Genomic DNA, 18,046 nt, shown 5'->3' on the forward strand with positions numbered 1-18,046 from the left:
GCAGGCCACCGCCACCTCCGCCCGGCCAATCAAAGTTCCTCAGTTTGTCCCTCCTCCTAGACTGACGCCTCGACCCACCTTTCAGCCACAGGTGCGTCCCTGAAGCCCCGCCTCCAACCCTGACCTCTGTCCCCTCCCCCCACAAAGTAGTGTGTGTGGTCCGACCTGAGGCGATGTGCTCACTCTCCAGCAGAGGGTGGCAGGGCCAACAGTCCTGCCTTGCTCCGTGGCACTAAAACCATGTTGTGTTTGTGCCGCCTCGTCTTTTCTCCTCCTGTGATTCTGTTGGTTCCTAACTGACCTGTGACTGTGAGCAGGTGAATTTCCAGGTGTCCTGTGAATGCTGTGCGTGTGCGTGTGTGTGTACCTCTTGTGTGATGAAGCCTCGTTTTCCTGCTGCTTCTTGATGTTTTGAGTTCCTGGCTGTCGATGTGTTTAAACCCTGTCGGTGCAGATGTGCTGAGTAACGCCTCCAGAAGCCGCCTCGCCAAACGCTCCTGCGGTAAAATCTGGACCCAGACTTCTCAAAGTTTTTATCCTTGGACAGAAATGAGCTGCGCTAATCAATAATAATTTATAAAAAATTTAAAAAAACAGAAAAAAGTGATTTAAACGAAGAGTTTAGATGTTTAGTCAAAGAGTTTAGTTCCTATTTCCTGACATCAGGAGCAAGATTATTAACTATTTTTGATGCCCCGGTCCAAGTATCAGAACCAGTACCACAGGTACCAGTACCAGAATCAATATCCATTTATTACTACAGCACATTTAAATCCGCTGATGTTGACCAAACTCTTTACAGTCAAACCAGATAATAATACAACAAAATAATGTTTAAAATCAAAACAAAAACAGGATTAAAAGTTAAATTACTAATTACCAGTGGTATCAGTAGCAGTATCACTGGTACCACTGGTACCAGTAGTACAAGTAATATTTAAAGTATTAGCTTTGCCTCCTGAGGCAGGTCTCAAAGGGGGCGTTATCCAGGTGTGTCTGGTTGATTAAAGTGCCTGTTTCTGATTGGCTGTTTGTTTGTTTTCAGCAGGTCCGGCCGAGGCTGGCCACGCCCACCAACGTCCCCATCGCCCCGGCTCCTCCCCCACCCATGATGGCGGCCCCCCATCTGCTGCAGAGGCCTGTCATGTTGGCAACCAAACTGTCAACCTCGCTGCCCTCAGCGGCTCCTATCCACCAAGTCCGCATCGTCAACGGGCAGCCGTGCAGCAAGACAGGCGCCACCTCTCTGACCGGCATCGTCATCACCACACCCATTGCCACACCCACCCGCCTCGCCTGCCCCACCCAGCTACCCAGCAACACCACTCCAATCCCTGTCCCGTCTCCTGCCCCGCCTATCCAGATCAGCAGCTTGACCCCAGAGCCCAAGGTAAGAGTTCTGACTGAGGTTCTACTGTTGGTACTGAGTCAGGTCTCCACCCAGTCGTCCAACATTTTAAACTTCTTGACCCTGATGGTTCCTCGTTCCACCCATTTGTTTGATCAAGTCCGCTGCAGACCCGCCATTATCATCTTCTTCCGCTTCCTCCTCTTCCTCTTTGCAGACTGTTAAAGTGGAAGCAGCCCAGCAGAAGGCAGTCGTCAGCCTGTCGTCCTCCTCCACCCCTCCGCTGTCTCCACCTCCCAGACCCAAAAAGGAGGAGAACCCAGAGGTGAGATCAGTCTAAACAAAGTTAAACATCTCCCATTAAACTAAAGAGTGAGTTTAATCTGTCCGTTAACAACACGTCAAACAGACTTTGTTTTCACCCTGGCTGAGTTTATGACCTCGTATCTGAGCAGTGTTTCCCCTAGGTCACTTGCCTTGGCAGGGTGCTCATCTCTTCAGGAGATGGACATGTCTGTGTTGCGCGCTAGTTTAGCGCTACGTTAGTGCTGGCACGACCGTGGGGGGATGCGTGAGAGAAGCAGAGTGCTACATCTCCTTCTTAGCTACGTAGCTTTTAAGCTATTGTGTCTGTATTTTGTGCCACTAGCTCACAGTTAGTGCTGGCAATTGTCAAGGAGGGCGGGGAATTGTGGGTGAAGGACATTTCAGTAGGCAGGGCGCTCGGTTCTGTTGACAGGGCAGGGCTCCCTCCTTAAATGACGGTAGGGGAAACATTGCTGAGGTACGAGCTCAACTGGTTGTTTTTAAAACTGTTCTTCATTTTCCTCCCTCAGAAACTGGCCTTCATGGTGTCTTTGGGTCTCGTAACACACGATCACCTTGAAGGTGAGTGAAAGATGAAGCTGCTGGCACTTCACAAATGCCTTCCTTCTCTGAAGCTCTAACTTTGTTTTCCTCACAGAGATTCAGAGTAAACGGCAGGAGAGGAAGAGGAGAACGACGGCCAACCCGGTGTACAGCGGCGCTGTGTTCGAGCCTGAGGTAGACCACCGAAGCAAAACAAACTGGTCCTAAACGGATCAGAACCCAAACGTTTCTGCTGCAGACAGGAGAGCTGACAGAAACTGTCTTTACATCAGTCTGTGTCTGAGATTCCATCAGCGTTACGTTCTGTTCAGATATCACCCAACAATGTGAAGTCCAACAGAACCGAACCGTTCCATGAGTCCTGAACTCAGGTCATTGGATTTGTTCGGTTTCTAAGAGGTTTGATTGATTTAGAGAACCTGTTTTTATACAAATGTATCTCTGTTCTTGAAACAGAACCTGCTCCACAACTTAGCAGGTTAAATTTTTTGTTACCATGGAGACAGAGACAGCCGGGTTACCACCTTTTGTTACCATGGAGACAGACAGCCGGGTTACCACCTTTTGTTACCATGGAGACAGAGACAGCCAGGTTACCACCTTTTATTACCATGGAGAAAGAGACAGCCGTGTTAACATTTTCTGTTACCATGGAGACGAGACAGCCGGGTTAACACCTTCTGTTACCATGGGGACAGAGTAACACCTTCTGTTACCATGGGGACAGAGACGGGAGGGTTAACACCTTCTGTTGCCATGGAGACAGAAACAGGAGAGTTAACACCTTCTGTTAATGGGGACAGACAGGAGAGTTAACACCTTCTGTTACCATGGAGACAGAGACAGGTAACAGATGAAGTTACATGCTGAGAATCTGATCCTGATTCAGTGAATCCTGATTTGTGCCATTTTCACTTGAAGCCTGAAGTTGTTTTTATTTAAACTGATTTAGTTCTGGAAAATAGTTTTTTTGTTTGTTTGTTTTTACAGTTTTGTTATTAAGAATTTTTATGTTATTTTTTTGTTTGTTTGTTTGTTTTTCAGAGGAAAAAGAGTGCAGTGAGTTACCTGAACAGCCCTCTGCACCAGGGGACCAGGAAGAGAGGTCTGTATGAAGCAGTTGGTTTCAGAATCTGATTCAGGCTCAGTAGAAGCTGGTAGAAACTAGTTCAGAAAAGGAGACAGCAGCAATGAAGACTAATCTGCTCTAACAACCTGCTGTAAACTAGTCCTCTCTCATCTCCTTCCTGTCGCTTCATTTAAAACCACATATATGTCCGTTTACCTCATGAAACACGACAGTGTTGTTCGCTCACCACAGCGGATCAGTCCTCACACCTGGTTTAACCCTGAGCAGAAAGGCACCCTGCGAACTGTAGGCTGTGTTCAGAACCACACTAATAAGTCTTAAGTGTTCAGCATCATGAGTGGAACCAGACGTGGAGGTCCAAACTAGGACTCACAGGAAGCTGCTTCTGTACACCTGAGAAACACCTGAAGGTCAAAGGTCATCTTCTGCCATGCTTCAGATATTCAGCAGTAACCATTTAAGCAGCTAACTGTTGTTTAACTTCGGTCAGACCTTAACACACCTCCAGGTTCTCATCCCTGCTTATGGCTCTTATTTCTGAAAGGAAGCTGATTTTCGGACCCGTCCGTAACGCCACCGGCGTGTCGAACTTGTGGCTTCCTGCTTCTCCATTTGATCCACTTCCTGTTTGTCTTTTAACCTGCAGTCATTTTAAACTTGTGGTTGACATGTATTGACTGATCATGATACAATAATTTATAACAGCTCAGAACCAACTTGCAGAAATCTGAGACCTGGATATTAAATTCTGATGAGGCTGATGGATGCAGAGAGGCTCCTTTCAGAGGATTTCTTCTCGTTTTAACATTTCTTATAGACTGAAATGTAAAAACGGCCTCATGTCTGAATGTTGGTTTCTCTCTGGTTTGTTTGATCAAGAATGTCAGCTAATTTGTCAAAGTTAAGACCCCAACCTGACTGATCAGAACCTGGTACCACCAAACAGCCAATCAGAGGGATTTCCCTCTGCAGACTGAGTTAAAAGACAAACTAACCGTGTGTGTGTGACACCTGAGCAGGTGCCTGAGGTGTGTTGACCTCTGACCTCCAGCTTTAGTCTGCTGCACTAACACTGCTGTCTGTGCTTCTGACTCCTCCTCTTCCTCACTGCTCCCTGACTCATGCTAGCCAACGAAGACTCCCTTTCAAAGGTATGTCATTCAGACTGTTTGTTTTTGTCTTCTCCCCCCTCCATCTTTTTTTTTTTTTTTTTTCTGTTTTCCGTCTTTGTCGTCTGTCTCATTTCACCCAGGTCGCCCACCCAAATACAGCAGCGTCTCGGAGCTGGGCAGCCTCACCCCGACCTCCCCCACCAGCCCCGTCCGTCCCCTCCCCCTGCCCAGCCCTAGCTCTGGGGATGTAAGTAATGATGGGGGAGACGGACAGCCCGTCACACACGGTCCTCTTGGCCCAGCAGCGCTGTCACTCATCCACACACACGTCCATGAGTTTGTTGTGTCCATGTGTTAGTCCTGACTCTTACAAAGTGAACAGCGTTCATCAGTAACTCACACACATGCTAACACACACACACATCCATTGGAGCTCTAAAACCAGCTGATTAATAAACCTGATCACAGTTCCCCCTCCCCCCGCTCGCCTTGGCCCATCTCGTTCAGGGTGGGCAGGGCTCAGTTGGGCAGGGAAACTGATTTGGTCCAATTCTTCCTCGCAGGGAGACATCCACGAGGATTTCTGCACAGTGTGCAGGCGCAGTGGCCAGTTGCTCATGTGCGACACGTGTTCTCGTGTTTATCACCTGGACTGCCTGGACCCCCCCCTGAAAACCATTCCTAAAGGCATGTGGATCTGTCCAAAATGTCAAGATCAGGTAACTGCAGCAGCTGAGACTGATCCAGAGTCAGGGGGAACTTCTAGCTGTGTTTAACTCTAGAAACTGCAGCTGTACGACTGTTCAGTCCTTTGTAAGCAGACACATGATTCAGAAATGTTTTTTTTTTGTGCTTATGTCTCATCCATTGTGTCAGTTAGGATTAACATCTCACATCCATCCACTCCATTTCCTGTCCCCTATCAGTCCCACCGCAGCGTGGCGGCTAAACCCGACTTCTGTAAGTCTCTTCAGAGTCTCAGTCTGTGTGACACCTCTGAGCTTCTCTCTTCAGATCTTAAAAAAAGAAGAGGCCATCCCCTGGCCCGGCACGCTGGCCATCGTTCACTCTTACATCGCGTACAAAGAAGGTGACAGCAGAATATTTTCCTTTCTGTCCCAACGTCCCTGCAATACAAAGGAGGACAGAGTGACTGAGGTTCTGTCCGGTTTTGTCTTTTAGCGAAAGAAGAGGAGAAGCAGAAGCTGATGAAGTGGAGTTCAGAGCTGAAGGTGGAGCGCGAACAGCTGGAGCAGAGGGTCAAACAGCTCAGTAACTCCATAACGGTGAGGACAAAAAGAAGTTGTCTCAGGGAGAGGACGAAACCTGAAGACGTGTCAGATTAAAGTCCAGTCTCCAATGGTTTTATTTACTTGAATTCTTGTTGAAGCAATAAGGAAGGAATTATTTTTTTTACTAACTTTATATTTATTGCCCCAAAAAGTGTCTGTGTGGTTTTCTGTAATGTTAGCAAAATATTTCACGAACCGCTGGACCACTCCTAGAGAATAATCATTGAATGCACGTCTACAACTGATTCACTTTGTCTTCTTGATTCAAGATGGCCGCCACAGTTCATCAACTTTAGCAGATGCTACGTTGGCTGTGACTCAGTCATTCTTACAGATACTGAGCTAAAAATACGTGTGGTAGTAACTGAGAGTCATCCTCAGAATGTGGATCTTGTGAGATTTCATAAAGTTTACAAGAATTAATCAAAAAACAGTCTGAACCACCTCATCACAGGCTCATTTGAAGTGTGCAGCCCTTCGATCAACTCCGGCTGTTTTAAATGTTAAAAATAAATTAAGATGTATTGTTTTAAAGCCGACATTGATTTTATTTCATTTTTATCAGAAATGCATGGAGACCAAAAACACCATCTTGGCTCGTCAGAAGGAGATGCAGCTCTCGCTGGACAAAGTGAAACACCTGATTCGCCTCATTCAAGCCTTCAACTTCAACCAGGCTCTGGCAGAGACGGACGGGAAGGTCGTTCGGGTCCAGGTCGGTCCTCAGGTCGGTCCTCAGGTCGGCTCTGAATCTGCTCCTGAAATCAACTCTGTGGAGAAGCTGAAGGCAGGCGGTGGCTCCTCGGTCAGCAGCAAACAGGAGGAGCAGACGGGAGGAGACGCCAACTGTCAGCTCAATAGTACGATCCTGACTAACTGCCCCGGGGTCGGGGCTGGGGGTAAGGTAGAGCCTGGGGTCGGGGGTCAGGCAGAGACCGGTCTTCATGTGGAGGTCCAGTCCAAGCCTGAGACTGAAGTGGCTCCGCTGGCTGATGTTCCCATCACCACCACCAACGGTACGGCCGAGCCCGTGGGCTCCGAGCTAACGGGCGCCGAGCGCTGCCCCACAGGAGGCTGCGCCGCCAACCCCACCTCCAACTCTGAGAACAAGATTGCTGCTGTCAGCCCTGCAGAGACGGCGGCGGAGGAGATGAACGACAGCAGCAACAACAGTAAAACCTCAGAACCCTCCCAGCATCGTTTGCCAGCTCTCGTCTGCAGTTTGGACGATAAAAAGTAACGTTTGGTCTCTTCAGCTGCGGGAATTCAAACATATATATTACAAAAAAAGACTTTGCTTGCACCTTTAGGTGCCCTGAAGTTGCCAATTTGTATAAATGTTGTTTGTTTGCATCGTATTGTCAGACTGTGTCAATGGTAGATGTACAGCCCATGTCACTTGACTCTGGGAAACTGTTCCGCCCACCGAGCCGGGCGTCAGGACGCCTTCGTACCCGTGTCATCATGCCAATTAGTGATAGACGTCATGGTGGGACGCTCAAAGGGAGATTTAACTCATCATCACACCGGTGTGTGCCTGTTACAGGGGCCCCTGTGTTCTGTTGTGGGGCGGGTCCAAAGATACCCGAGAACACGGAACCAAACATCTTTCAGGGGTAACTGGTCCAAGAAGCAGTGTTGTAATAGTTTGTGTACTAAAAAGAGAACCTGTTGGCGTTCTCGTCCTGTCAGACCCGAAGGAACCAACGTTCTGATCTCACCCTGAACCAAAGTCTCCATCAGTCCAAACAGGTCACCACTTTAAAAAAAACAGAACTTTTATTCCCGGTCTGAAGGTCCAACGACAGAACCAACCTGGTGAAAGGCTTCAGTGTGCTTCGAACAAAATCATCTAAAAAAAAACAAAAAGTTTATTTTACAGACGGTAGAAACAAAACGTGGCCGTAACTTCAGTCACTTCGTTGAGCATTTTACGGAGGAATCTCACCGAGCTGCGCCTGTTGGCGCCGCCATGTCCAAAACGTTCTCTGAGGTTCTGCTTCCTCCGGTTAGGCTCAGTCCTCATTAAATTTTCTCGCGCTGATGCCACGTTTCAAACACAACTCCAGGTACTTCCATTTGAGTACTTGTCGATCCTGAGAAATAATAAATGCTGTTACATTTTTATCTATTTTAAATCAGAGTTTGTTTTGTGTTAACTCCTCAAACGAAGCCGGACTGAAACTGACAGACTGCAGCTTTGTCCTATCGCTCATCTACCACCTGACTACTCAAGGGAGAGGAGAACGTCCCGCAGCTGTTGAGTGGTATTGGTGCTATCAGAACGCTTTAACAGGACCAAGAACCCCGTAAACCATTTGGATGATAAATATTTATTAAAGTCGGGTCTAAGTCCACCCGTCTTCAACACACAAGTGTTCTCCGGTGGATTAAATCATAAATGTGGGGCGGAGGTGGGCAACAAAATAATGTGCGTGGCCAACAATACAGTTTTAGAAGCTGAACGTGTAAAAACAGGCGTCAGTTTTCAACAGTTAGATTTGGTCACTTGGTCGAGTCTTTGAATCTTCCTCAGTCGCAGCCCGATGAGGGAGGACTGTTGGAAAAATCAAACAGGATTTTTTACAGATGTAACTTTAACTCTAGATCCAGAACAGGGAAAGTTCTGTTTTTATCAAAGATCAGGAGGAAGAGCTCAGATTTAACCCTGTACCTCCAAACACGTCTTTGTCTCCGAGGCTGAAGCTCCTCCACGCTGCTCCTTCGAAGCACACTGACACCTTGAGGCAGACTCATCCGAACTCCCCCGACCCCCCATGTCCTGGAGCGCAGGCTGTGAGGACACTGAACGTTGGGCCCGGCAGGTCCGGGGACGAGGCGGAACAGGCGCGGTAGCCTAACAGACGTGTTCAGTGGTGTCGGTCAAGTGTAGTGATTGAGATTTCATTCGTGTGTCAACTGTGAGCACTAAATGTGAAACTGCAATATTGCAAAGTCAACTCTCACAAACTCTATCTGGGCTGTGTTCGGTTTTTTTTTTTACGAGAAAAGATATTCAGGTCTTCCTAGTTTTCAGAACAAGTGCTTTCTTTTCCTGAACCTGCTGGACTGGCATCGACACAAAACAAGTCCTCTTTTTTTCCCCAACGCTTCTCTTGAATTCTGAACTGCCAAAACGGTGTTGTATCCAAACTCATCAGGGACTTGTTCACTCACCGATCAAAGGTCAAACCGTTGGCGCCGTCGCGTGCAGATCCAGAAAATTGGACGTTCCCAGATTGAGACGGGAGAGCTGATCAAACAGTAACAGGAACTTGTTTCTGTCCTTAAACGGAGGGATTTGTTGTGGATCTTAACAACAAACCTGAGATTAAAGCACAAGCTTGCTGCATTACAAAGACGTGCTGAAGAGCTTTTTGTACGGGAAATTCAAGTATGCATCTGTTTGTTGTCATGTGACTTGTCCCCACGTTGCCAATAATGTCCTCAGAGGGAAACCAAACCTCTGTCTGACACCGAGACTCGAGTCCCATCATAGTCAGACCAGAGGTGGGATGAGTCCAGTGAACCGTGTTCTGGGATCTTGTAGTCCGGGTCAGCTCATTAACGGTGCCTCCGGCTGTGCTGTAGTTTTCTAACGTTGTGTTTACCGCTCCGGTCAGAGGGAGGATTTCAGAGCTGTAAGTGTTTTTAATCGGGTTTATTTTTAGCATCAATCCAGAACTTTGGTCCAGACTCAAACGTCAGCCGGTCCCCAGAGGAGAACCTCGGGATTGTCATCTGCCAGTATCTCACAGGGCTCGACTGTTAGAGGCTCGTTGGTGACGGAGTCTCCAAACGTGTGCAGGGTTCTCAGTTTTCTCCCGGGTCTCAGAGGTCCGCGGTCTTTTCGCTAGAATTTAAAAAAAATATATATGTGCAACAGATTTTCTCACAAAATAGCTGCAGAGTTTTTGCGAACGTCTGGAATAAATCAACTAATGAATAATTTGATCCATTTTGTTTCTCGATTCGTCAACGATTATTTTGAGCTGACTCCAGTTTTTACATCTTTTCCTTGTTCCCGTTTTAACCGAGATCTGAAGCTCCGTTATCAAAGTTTTTATTTTTTTAATGATCGTAGTTGATTATTAAAAGCTCTGTGTGCGACCTGTTGACATTTTAGTTTCCTTGATTACGTTGACTAATCGTTGCAGCCCGAGACTTAAACCCGCCTCGATTTATTTTATTTTATTATAAATTAGAGCCTTTTCTGTTTTTTGACTCCTGCAGGAGCTCTCAGAGCATCAAAGGTCACAGCTCAAATGTCCAGTTCTGGAAAACCACACTGATAATTATCTGTTAACAAAACTGGTCCATCCAGTGCTGTCCTTCTGAACCCCAAAATAACACAAAAACAACTTGTGACCCCCCAAATCTCATCGGGTCAACGGCTCAAACAGTAAATAAATTAGAACGCAATGACGACACAAATGATTAAACTCATATTATACCACTTCCTCCCCATTTACGACCGTTGTCTTTTGTAGTGTTTGCCGTTGGTAATATAATAATGTGCGAGAGCTACAAAACCGTTCAAAACCAAAAATCTGCCGTGATTTTCAAACACCGTCCGCTCGGTCGGAACTCTGGTGGAGAACACACCGTTGAACGATTTTCCTCCCAGTTTTGAGTCTATTGAGTCGCGTACTGGCCTCCAGCAGCTGCAGCCCAGTCAGATATTACTGCAAACATCTGTTTCTGTTTCAGAGTGAACCTCTGCTTGTGGGGGCGATTTTTGGGGGGGCACAGCAATGGGTGACGCCAGATGAAGTCAGTGTCTTTATTTAACTTCATATCACGAGGACCGTTGTCTCAGCAGCATATCTGACCCCGGATCAGCTGTAAAAACTGCCTTCATTCAGAGAGTCCCAGGCTTGTTTGTGTGATCCAGTTTTTTTGGTTTGGTCCGTTCAAACAGATGGATTGAAGGAACCAGAGTTGTGTTCATAGTGTCCCACTTTCATTTAGAGATATCGTTTGTTTTCTCCATCTGCTGCGTCCTCGGCGCGGATCATGATGATGATGATGATATCGATGTCGTCGTTCTGAGCCGATCTGGTCTTGGTCCGGTTCCTCTCCGAGAGCTGGAGCACGTCCTCATGCAGACCAGACTTTCCCTCTGTACAGTAGGTACCTCGAGTGCCTTTTCTTCAAACAGCAGATAATATTTGTCTCTTGACTTGCACTGTGACTCGTAGAACCTTTCGGACCCTCCAGATAGAACCCGCCCGCCGCGCCTCGGCGCAAGTTCAGCTACATTTCATCCGAAGCCCTTTGACTCGACCAGATAGTGTTCTGTTGTTTTTTCTAGAAGTTGCCTTAAATGTGTTTATTTCCTGTGGTGAACCGTTTATATTTATTTGGGGGGGGGGGGGGGGGGGTCTGGCTCTGATCCATTTGCGATGCACTTTTAGTTTGATCAGTATTATCATCGGAGTCTTATCAGTCAGGAGCTGGTTTTATTTTGAAAATCCCAACCCTTTCATCTTCCTGTCTGTGGTTCTGTTTCAGAGGGATGAGTTGGTTAATCGGGTCATCGGAGCGCGTTTCATCAGAACAAACATAAAGAGCAACATCTGTGCACTCGCCTTTTTATGCAAGTTTTTATACCAGATTTTGTGGACTTTTTTTAAATATGCATTTGTTTCTGTTGTTTTTATGTCAAACTCAAGTCACCTTTTTTCCTTTGAACATCCTGGCATCTGATGCTGAATGTGCGCAGCGTGCACGTTGACGTGAGGAAACATCTTGTTGTTTTCTGGGCGGCTCTGAGGGCGCAGAACCTCCACGATCCAAAAAAAAAGCAGGACTAAAACCCGATTGTTGAGCCTCTTTTGGGATTTTGTTTTACGAGCATTAGCACCGTCTGGGCTCAGCGGGTCGGTGGTTTCACCCCCTGGGCTCAGCGGGTCGGTGGTTTCACGCCCTGGGCTCAGCGGGTCAGTGGTTTCACCCCCTGGGCTCAGCGGGTCGGTGGTTTCACCCCCTGGGCTCAGCGGGTCGGTGGTTTTGGCTCCTTTTAGCTGAGCTTTTAGCTTGAACTCGTGCAGGCGGGCGGCGAGGGACCCGGGAATTTGAAAATGTTCAATCGTCGAGGTCCGAAAGCAAACTTATCCAAAGAACACTACATTTGTTTGGAAGCCTCGGCGCCGCATATCACCCTGCGACCATGCTGCATTCGAGGAGCGTTGGAAACGCCGCCGCTCTGCTCGTGGGTGGTTCCTGTGGGGCAGTTTGCTTTTCATCCTTCAGTTTTAAAGCGATCAAGTCATGATTGTGGCCTTCTAGTATTCTGTCGGTTCATGATGTTCACACGTCGTTCCCGCTCATCCTGTCCGGATCCGATCGTATGCCCGCAGCTTCGAACCTCATCCACAGCTGATTCCATCGGGGTGGGGGGTGGGGGGGTTGAGTGCAAAAAATCTAAAAAATAACAATTACAAAAAAACGCAAAAGTCTTTTTTTTCTATCTTCCATTTGGTGAGATGCATTGTAGCGATATGAATAAAGAAACACGTTCACCTGGTGTGCTGAATAATGTGTAAATTGGTAATTACACAATCTGAATATTTGTATAATTGTTTGTATTTTTTCATAATGATTTTGGAAAGGAATGTGTTTATTTTTTGACTTCTGTTCCAGATGTGTCTTCTGTTGGCCTGACATTGTGACTGGTCTGGTGGGATTCTTACCTCTGTATTGAGCCTCTTCTGTGATGAATTCTTTGTATGCAGTGTTTAGGAAATACTGTAGGGATCAAGGGGAGGAGTTGATATTAGGAGCATTTGATCAATTTGTATTTATTTATTTTATCATTTTGTTAATAAATTGTGAAAAGCACAACGTCTCCCGACTTTGTTCTGAGTTTTATGTCCAGCTGTTTTTTCATTCGAACGTTTTCACTTGTTGTTAACTTTGTCCTCTTGGTGCTGTTTTTAAATTATTTCACTTTATTTACAAATTAAGGATGAAGATCAGCGCCTCCAAATCTGAGGCCATAGTCCTGAACTGGGAGGACACGCTGGGTGTCTCTCAGCTGGTCTGGGGACACCTTGGAGTCCTGGAGGGAGGAGGTGGCTGTGGAGAGAGATGTCTGGACCTCCTTGCTCAAGCTGCCCCGAGACCTGATGACATTTGTTTAGCTTTTAGCTGCTGTTCTGTTGGGTTTAACTTTCATTTATGATGTTGCTAATTTTAGGTTTTAGTGAGTTTAGCAAATCTTAGCTTACAGCTGTTTTTTTTTACTGACATTTAAGCTTCAGTTTTGCTCATTTTAGCTATTCCAGTTGTGTTTATTTGTCATATGCAAGGTTAACACAAGGTTAACAGCACAATGAAATGCTCAGAATGAGAAGAACCGATTTGAGCGACAGTTTAGCTTTTAGCTGCTGTTTTTTTGGAGTTGTATTTTAGCTACTGTCTTACTAATTTTGACTTTTTATTAATGTGAGACTGTTTGACAACTGAAGCTTGGACCAAACTGGGTCCAACAGGACCATGATCCCAAACACAGCAGCTGATCTACAACAGAACGGGGTCAAAACGAACCGAACCAAGGACCAGTCAGTGTCCAGAACCTCTACCCGACTGAACCAGTGTAGCGGACCTTCAGAGAGCTGAGTGAAAACCTCAACGATTGAGAGAAGAGTGGTCCAAAACTCCTCCAAAACCATCAGAGAGACCGAGTCCTACAGAGAACAGCTGAGGGTTCTAAAGCTGCTAGGACTCTGGTTTTTACATGGTTTATAGATTATAGTTTTTTTTATAGATTATAGTTTAATTTTTGGTAAAATATTGAGATTAAGTTCTGGTTCAGGCCAGGATGGGCTCTGGATTCTTCATATCCACCACCTCAAGTAGTAATAGATTACAGTAGGTATTTTAGTAGATTACATCTGGACAGCCATGATCAAATTATTAAAAAGTCACATGATGGTCTCAGTTTCATGATGAGAATACTTGACATTATAATTATAAACATGTAAAACGAGATTTTATTGAGGGATGTGTTTCTAATAAAAGTAAATAAAGCTCATTTCCTAAAAACTTTGCCTATCGCCCGCCGGCTATTCATAAACGTTCAGAAATAACGGAATACGTGTTCTCCCGTAGTCTCGCGAGATTTACGCGATCTCTTGTAATCCCGCGAGAATTTTTGACGTTCTTTTCTACTTTGTTTTTCTCGTTCACTGTTTTATTTTTTATATAATATGCAATAGTTTACTACTTTATATGTAAATGAATCTAGGTAATGTTAAAAATAATCACGTAATATATCACCGTGTCAATGTCTTTAAATCAAATTGCTACGTTCAACACGACACAGCAGAGTGGCGCAGCGGAAGCGTGCTGGGCCCATAACCCAGAGGTCGATGGATCGAAACCATCCTCTGCTAACCTTTTTTGTTTGAACCATAAAATTTTAATTAAATGTCATAAGAAAAATAATTATTTTGATTTCTTGGCCAAAAAAAACGTGGATTCTGTTTTCAATTCGAAAAAAACATAAATTTTTTACTTTATAAAAATCTTTTTGCCCCACAGATCCACATTGTACACAAAGTCTGGAGAGTTCCAGAACCTGGTTCCTGCATTTACGTACCTGGAGAGACATCTGGTCTGGTGTGACCCCTCGAGGATTTATGCCTAAAAGTCAAATAAATACTGAGAGATCTCTGGAAAATGATGCTCTAATCAAAGCTCAGAAGGTCTGCGTCGCTTGATTACAAATAATCTGTGGCTCAGGCGGCAAACAAACAAAGAAATCGTCAAACCCAAATGAATTTGAGAACTTTGTTCTTCTGGTTGTGATTCAGCATACAGTCCTCAGCTGATGGAGAAGTGTCTCCACCCCACAGCCAGAACGTTGGTCTGGTAGTCCTCTGATGGTCCGGCTCCAGGCCCTTCAGAAGGGTTTTATGGTTCATCTGTCTGGTCCATCTGAACCGCTACACAGAAACAACCAACACCAGAAGCTCTGGAGCTAAACCAACACAACACTGATCAAAGTCAGAAGAGCAAACAGAAACTGAACGATCCAAGAAGACAGGAAGGAACAGGAAGTGAGGGATTGAACCAAAGAACCAATCCGTCCTTTGTCTTTACCCACTTCTCCTTAACAGCAAACACTGTGCAGGGGACAAAGGACACCTGTACAGGTCTCCATCCTTGACAGGGCCACCTGGACTGGTCAGTTTGTGGGAGGAAACGAGTATACTCGGGAGAACATGTAAACTTCTCATTGAAAGACCGGGAAGTGAACCTGTGACTTTCTTCCTGAGACGTAACAGCTCTAACCACTGCACCACCATGAACCAGAGAATAAAATGTTAAGGTTTTAAGGGAAATTTACTCATCTATATACTTTAGGAATACATTCACAATATAACGAGCTAAAGAAAAGTAGAAAATAACACATGAAGGGAAAAAAAACATTTGCTGCAACAAAAAAATAACAGCAAGAACCTTGACCTCTCAAACATCTGCCAAGTCCTTAGCAAAAACCAATGCAGACATGTTCCTGTTTTTAGTATTCTACATCGCTTCAACCCAGCTGTTTTTGTTTCGTTTTTTTAATACCATTTTCTTTAAATTTGTTCTTCTCTGTATGCTTTTTATTGTTGTCTACTGTTGTCATCACTCTTTGTTAAAGCAGGTTTCTCGCTTGTAAATGAGTCCCCGAGGCTCAATGGAATTAACCTGTATAGTATAAATAAAGCTTGAATGAAAAGAAATCCAAAACCTAGAAGATAGCAGAAAGATGGCAGTCAGGATCCTGTAAAATACTTATACAGTAGGTTTTTTAAAGAAAGGCGGGAGTCGAGACTTGTACTTTGTTTTTGACGACAGCTAGGTACGGATACCGATTAAGGACATACAGTAACGCTTCACCATGAAACCGGAAACAGATCGGGTCCTCCAAGTTGTGGATGATTTCCGGTGAGCCCAGTTCATCATGGGGAGCAGCAAGTGTTGCGTGAAGAACTGCGAGAGCAGCTCTCACGACCTCCTCGGCAGGAAGCTTCAGACCGGACTGACCTTCCACTGTTTCCCCGCCTGGAGAACGAACGAAGGCGACTTCGTGTCGGAGCTGACGAGGCGGAGGAGAGCTGCGTGGGTGGCTGCAGTCGGCCGCAGCGACATCACATTCATCCGCGTCCCGTCCTTCTTTAGAGTCTGCTCCCGTCATTTCTACTCCGGTGAGGAGAAAGTGCTTCTGCAAATAATTCAAAATAAAGAAGGTCTTGCATTACTGTGGAGTTTATGAAAAAAGTCTTCGCGGCACTCTCAAATTCTGCTTCCGCGGCTCACTACTGTTTAGATACGTGAAGCTGCCGCCATATTGCTCAGTGCTACTCCCAAATTTAAACACAGGTCAATAATAACCGCGGTTTAACTCAGTTTATTTTTCTTATGTTAACTTGTTTGTTTCTTGCTAATGTCATTTTTGATTTAGTTTGTTTAAAAATAAAACTTTCAATGTTTTAAATGAATCAAGACCTGACAATATTACTATAAATATGAACTTTCTCCAAAGAGAAACATTTTGTTTCTGTGCGTCGTATCTGCAGGTTTTGCACAGTACCATCTCGTGCAGGCTGCAGAATCGTGTCAGACTCCAGAAATAAACAAAACATTGTGCATTTTTACAGGAAAACCAGCTTTTGAGATGCTGGACTTGGATCCAGACTGGGTTCCGTCTCTACACCTTGGTCACCATGAAGAAAAGTCCAGAAAAAAGAAACGCAGACACGAGGACGGTGGGTGGTAATGTTTGATCTTAATATTTTTCAGGTTAAGTTCAGGTGTGACGCTCTTCAGTGACCTCCTCTGTTTGGGTTCAGATTGTGGTTTGGATCTCAGGAGACCAGCGCCACCTCCTTGGAAGGAAGTAAAAACTGCTCTGCAGACTCTTCTGCAGGGAAAACCCAACATCTATCAACAGAACCCAGGAGAACCAAACAGCCGACCCGCTGAGACCAGGACCAGCTTCAGAGTACGCCTCACAGAAATTTATTTTTCATTTGGGTGAAAACAGTCCAACGATGCTTGAATCTGTTCAAACCCATCATGGACAGAACCGTCCTCTGGTTCTTCTGGGCTTTTACTGACCTTCACTGGTGTTCCAGGACTTCTTCAGGAACGCTCTGGAATCGTCCTTGGAGGCCTCCATCCAGTCCAGAGCTCAGTCCAAGAACTGGTCTTCATCCACCAAGAGCAAAGTGGAGCTGGACTTTAAGCTCCTGCCTCTGATCGGAGGACGGCTGACCCGTAAAGAGTCCGCGTCCTGCAGGAACTGTTTCCAGCTGCTGTGGAGGATTCGGGACTTGGAACACCAGCTGTTTCAGCTCACCAGCAAACGGTACCATGAGAGTTTGGAGGCTTCGCTAACTTTGACCCAGCTGGACCAGAACCAGGATCAGCAGAGTTCCAAAGAAGAGAGGGAGGCTTGTGACCGTAAGTCTGTGTTCTGATCTGTTCTGAACGTCTCTCTGTATTTTCTGTTCTGATGAACCCGTGTTCTGTCCTCACAGGGACAGGTCGTCTCTCACCTGGCGAGGTGCGGGTCGATGACCACAACGTGGTTCTGGACTCAGAGATGGCTCCATCCAACGCAGCCTCGGTGCCAGGTTGCCCCCGCCCCCGTTTCAGGTGGGAGTGGTTAGACACGTTCAAGTTCCTCCGGTACTCGCCATCCCGGAACGTCATGTGGTGCCAGGTGTGTCGGGTTTACGCCAACAGAGCCCACCGGAACCACCGCCTAGTCAAAGGATCCAACGTTTTTTTCAAGTCCAGCCTGATGAAGCACAGCAAAAGCATTTTTCATCTGGACAGTATGAAGCGGAACTGGGCCAGTTCAGGTTCTGGTGTCTTAACCGGGCTCAACTTGGACACGGGTTCAGATAATCTGAGTTAGAAAAGAAAAACGGTAAAAAAGTTGACGTTTGTCAGAAAGTGAGAAAAGTTGGACAGAAATGTGTTTCCTGAACTTTGACCTTATTGGATCAGTCAGAACCAAACTGTCCAGAGAAGAGGTGGTTTGGTTCCTTGTAGAACTAAAAACTAAAGTCCTGATTGATCTCCTGAGGTCACCTGACTCTTTTACATTCAGTCATGTGACCACGTGTCATCACTTCCTGTTGTGTGACCGCTAATTTGACAGTTATACTTTTTATCTATTTGTCCATTTTCTTTACCCGCTTCATCTTTTCAAGTCACAATGAGGTGGGGGACACCTGGACAGGTCCCGAGTCCATCACAGAGACACCTGGACAGGTCCCGAGTCCATCACAGAGACATCTGGACAGGTCCCGAGTCCATCACAGAGACA

At 45.9% G+C, this 18,046-nt stretch overlaps 1 protein-coding gene, 1 long non-coding RNA gene and 1 other non-coding gene across 3 annotated transcripts in view; all 3 read left to right on the plus strand.

Moving 5' to 3' along the window:
• Positions 1–14,039: 14,039 nt before the first annotated feature.
• On the plus strand, positions 14,040–14,111 carry trnam-cau. The gene has a single exon. It is a non-coding gene; the product is annotated as a tRNA-Met (tRNA).
• Positions 14,112–15,893: 1,782 nt separating this feature from the next.
• LOC119415486 lies at positions 15,894–16,698 on the plus strand. Its single transcript, XR_005187057.1, has 3 exons — positions 15,894–15,914; positions 16,368–16,475; positions 16,560–16,698. It is a non-coding gene; the product is annotated as an uncharacterized LOC119415486 (long non-coding RNA).
• An 87-nt stretch (positions 16,699–16,785) lies between these two features.
• The window catches only part of prdm11 (PR domain containing 11), an 8,273-nt gene continuing 7,012 nt past the window's right edge, over positions 16,786–18,046 (plus strand). The window contains exons 1-3 of the mRNA XM_037683120.1: positions 16,786–16,797; positions 16,845–17,172; positions 17,250–17,549. Of these exons, the coding sequence (XP_037539048.1) occupies positions 16,786–16,797; positions 16,845–17,172; positions 17,250–17,549 (640 nt within the window). The remainder of the gene's footprint in view (positions 16,798–16,844; positions 17,173–17,249; positions 17,550–18,046) is intronic.

Source organism: Nematolebias whitei, chromosome 10, assembly GCF_014905685.2.
Source record: "Nematolebias whitei isolate Nwh7 chromosome 10, NemWhi1, whole genome shotgun sequence".
Classification (NCBI taxonomy): Eukaryota; Metazoa; Chordata; class Actinopteri; order Cyprinodontiformes; family Rivulidae; genus Nematolebias; species Nematolebias whitei.